Source organism: Anneissia japonica, unplaced genomic scaffold (genome assembly GCF_011630105.1).
Source record: "Anneissia japonica isolate Jap-2015-1 unplaced genomic scaffold, ASM1163010v1 scaffold287833_len2544123_cov190, whole genome shotgun sequence".
Taxonomy (NCBI): Eukaryota; Metazoa; Echinodermata; class Crinoidea; order Comatulida; family Comatulidae; genus Anneissia; species Anneissia japonica.
The window spans coordinates 1,323,889-1,328,163 of NW_022757233.1; the positions used below are offsets into that span (position 1 = coordinate 1,323,889).

General features: G+C 36.1%; 1 protein-coding gene across 1 annotated transcript; it reads right to left on the bottom strand.

Moving 5' to 3' along the window:
* Positions 1–41: 41 nt before the first annotated feature.
* Positions 42–3,426, bottom strand: LOC117124502 (cytochrome P450 2U1-like). The gene is made up of 4 exons (XM_033270728.1): positions 3,040–3,426; positions 1,079–1,852; positions 668–865; positions 42–509 (listed from the first exon to the last, which is right to left on the bottom strand). Exons 1-4 carry the CDS (start codon positions 3,392–3,394, stop codon positions 325–327), a joined length of 1,512 nt encoding a protein of 503 aa, XP_033126619.1. The 5' UTR covers positions 3,395–3,426; the 3' UTR covers positions 42–324.
* Between the last annotated feature and the right edge of the window lie 849 nt (positions 3,427–4,275).

Consider the following 4,275-nt stretch of genomic DNA (forward strand, 5'->3'; position numbering starts at 1 on the left):
ACGCTTAGCAGGATCCAGATCCTAAGTGAATGCACGGGTGAGCGAGTATTTTTGTAATCTGGATCCTGCTACCGTTAGCTGCCGTGTATGAACATAGCCAAAGTTTAAATCACCATTGAGTGTTTAGGATTTCTCTGTACATCATTTATTTTATGCTCTTCCAAAGAGATTAGTGTTTGGCATATTTTGAGCTCCATGATTCGTAATTTTTTAACTTTATTCATGTACAACAAGGACTTTCATCGGTACCTTGTTTACAGATCAAATAACCTACTGTCTAGTGTGGGCCTATATTAGTATAACAGTGATTGTGTCAATAAGTGATTAGCAGGTTCTCTTTGTGATTATCAGGTCGTATTGACTCGGAGTCAACGTTGCTCCAACGTGTGGATAAGTGGATGGCTTGGATTTGTCTGTAGGCAATGTAAATTGAAAATGATGCAGAAGATGCGTAAAAAACAGATACAGTTCCATTCGGGCTAGTTGCTCCCCTACACAAGAACGACGGCCTGCGATATAAAAAACAAAAAACAAAAAACAAATATTTAAAAAGTTGTTGATCTTATTGATAATGATAGCTGTCACAGTGGTGGTGGCGCACTGGCGTTGACGTTAAGGAAAAACGGAAGATAATTTATTTTCCTACAGTAAGCAATACTGTACTTACCGACCGAAAACGGAATCAATTCTTCGTATTTGATCAGTTTACCATTGCCATCAATGAATCTTTCCGGTCTAAATTCTTCTGGTTTTGGCCAGGTTATTTCATCATGCATCACTGCCCAAATGTTTGGAATCACAGTAGTACTTTTTGGTATGAAGTGCTCCTTATACATCGTGTCATTCACTGTACAATGTGCCACTCCTATGATTTTTAATTGTGTAAGGAATGTACAAGTTCATTCCATTATAATGTATATTGTTATTGTTGTTAATATTATTACTATTGTTATACATTATATCTAATCATTTGTGACTAATATTAATATATTTAGATCAAGGTAATTCAACATAATTGCCATGCCTAGACTTAGTGCTGAGTTCATTAAATCATGTAAGCAAATTGAAAACAATTTACCTAGTGGAACTGCAGGTCGGATTCGTGTGACTTCCATCATTACAGCCTCACAGTACACAAGCTTCGGTTGGTCTTTCAAAGTTGGAAGCTGTCTCCTGCCAGTTACTGAATCCAATTCTTGGTGTACCTTGGCCTGGATTTCTGGGTTAATTGCTAAGTACAGCAATGCCCATTTTAATGTTGTTGCAGTCGTTTCTGTACCAGCGACGAAAAGTTCTGTAACGATCTGTATTGCTGACTCGTCATCAAAGGCGTCAACATTTTCCCCACTACTTTCAAGCTCCGATCTAGCTTTCAGAAACTCATCGATAAAATCACGTGGCTTGTTGATCTGAATGGTTCTTGCATGTTCTTTCAATTCAAAATTAATGAATTCGTTTACGAACATTTCAACATTTCTGAAAACCTTGTTCCAACCACTTCCAGGAATGAATCTCATAAATGGTATGAAGTTCAGAGCGCCAGACTGTGATACAATTTCCAGATTGGCATAGAGTATGCTCAGAAATCTTTTAAATTGAGGATCGTCATACTCATATCTTTTCCCAAATACAATTCCGCACGTAACGTTTGAAATGGCATTTTCAATGATATGCTTCGGATCATATCTCACTTTCGTGTCTGCAACCTGCATTAGCCTAGCCTTCATATAGTCTATTTCGTTAACAATGGTACTTTCAAAACTGGATTTTCCCATTCCGAAGTTACGAAGCATTTTCATACTAAATCTTCTTTTTTCCTTTAGGTTGAGATGCAGGTATCCAGATGCAATACCTGTTTTGCAAAATAATATTTTTTTTTTCAATTTATAATTTTTGCTTTATGATAAATGGTAAGATAAGTGGGGGCGTGTATATTCAACATTGCAGTACCCGCTGCTTACTTGGACTCGACTTGAAACCCTGTCCAGCAGGCGCAAACTCGGTAGTCTAGAGGTATGATGCCAGGCTAGTGATCTGGAGATCGTGGGTTGGAGTCCCACCCGAGAACAACTTGCGATTTCTTTCGTCAGGTAGGACAAAATTACACCTATAATGTTGAACATGTCTTTATTTTTTTAAATTTTTTATATTGTTCTTCTTGTAGATGCACTGTCTAATGCTTTGTGTCTCTGTTTTAAAAGGGTATACCGTACCTAATATCTGAATAATTATATTGACCTATCTAAATATTTATAAAACTCTTCGTCCAAATTTTCTCTGTTTGAATGCTTAAAAGACTACTTATCGAATAAGAGAGAGTCATAACGAAAGAAGTCATGTCATAAAACCTTGTCTATTATACTTTTTTACTATTTTTTCAGGACCCCAACGGAAATAAACCTATGTAATTGGTTTTCTTGGGCTATCCTGGTCGATACCAACTTCTTGTTTTTTCATCTTTCATTTTTTTCAAAATTTAACTTTAATTATGGTACAGTGTTTTTCGTACAATTTCAATAATGGTACCACAGTAGTTTTTTGACCTTTTTAACATTTTGTATTTGTTCTGATACATCTCAATACTGATTTTTTTTTTATTAACTGTTAACATAATTTTTACCGTTCTTAAATCATTACCTCGTTTCTGTGTATTTTAAAATTTTTAGCCCTTTTATCTTTGAATTTTAACCCCTTTTTTCGATTTTTAAAATATTTCTTAAAGAAATTTTACATATTAAAAAAATGAATTACTGTTTTTAAATGGTTTTATAAGTGGTTTTATTTGTTTTTTCCTTGTATATGTTGATATTGACCAAATGAATAAATGAATGAATGAAAGTGCTTTAAACCCGTTCATGATATAATCAATGCTACTTTACGCGTAGTATGATTTGCCTTTCGTTTAATGTGAACTCGTACACATTGCTCTAGAGTAAACCAAAATTCAATCAAGCTACGCACTGCACACTACGATCTCAAAAAGTTCTACATTTATCAGACCTAGGATATGTAAACCAGAAATTGGATGCCTAGCCTTACCTTTGCCATGACTTATTTGATCATTGACTATAAGTTTTGGACGATCATTGAACGTGTCTCCCGATTTTGCAAACATTTGCTTCATCGATTTGTAATCGTTGACAAACACTACAAGTTTTGTTCCAAGGTACGCCGAAAATACAGAACCGTACTTTTCAGCAAGCTTCATAAATAATTTTTGTGGTTGGTTTCCAACGAAAGGCAGAATTCCAACCACGGGTAGGCCCCATGGTCCGGGAGGCAGATTGCGGCGTAGGTCTTTTGTAAAGTAGACAAGAATCAGTAAAGTTGTAAATCCAGCGACGACTGTTTGGATGTTGATTCTGGAGAGCAAATCCTTGTAGACCACCTCCATTTTGAGTTTGCGGAATTAGTGGCTGGTGGTTCCTGTACTTTGAATCACAAAAGTAAAGTAAGATACTAAAGCTGCGCTTGCGCATAACGTGTATATATTATGTGTTTATCAAAGAGTATAAATAGAACAAGAGAGCAAAGTCCCGTTCGTAAAAACGTCATGCCTGTGTAGGACGCCCACTAACGGTTGTATATTCTTTTTATTTCGCAGTGCGCGATTTTTTTTCCCGTACGAAACATTTATATGAAACTTCACTCGGGCCATCTCGGATTGACTCGAGTGAGTACGATACGAGGAACAAGAGCAGACACTTCGCAATGTCGTGACGCTCGAGTTTAACTATTATTGCTCTTTCTATGTTTACCTTCGGTTGGCCTATGAAATTTCACGGACTTATGTGATGTACGTCACTGTGTAACTAACTGTGACCTTCTTGGATGTTATTAAATGTTAGTATATTATCTACAACAACAACAGCTAGTACCTCCTGTTATAAAGTGTAGATAAGTACAGTTATACCAAAGGCTAGAGAGAAAGAGGATAAACTATAGGCCTAACTACAGGCTGAGGTCTTACATAGGCCCCTCCTTAAACTAGGCTAGGGTCATAGGCTGACACAACAGTCACGCTTCACATACTGACATGGACTGAAATTTTGGGGGGAAAAATGGCACAAAATTGAAGCATGAAATGAAAAATAGAGCGCATAAGAGAAATATTAAATAAATAATATACCATTCCGGCGTTATTGAACTTGTCCAAACTATCAATGTAATGTAATTAATGTGAAATAATAATAATAATTTCAGCATTAATTACCTTTGGCCTAAGCCTTGTAATGAAGAACCTACATATACTGTACTATTTACTAGGCCTATAAA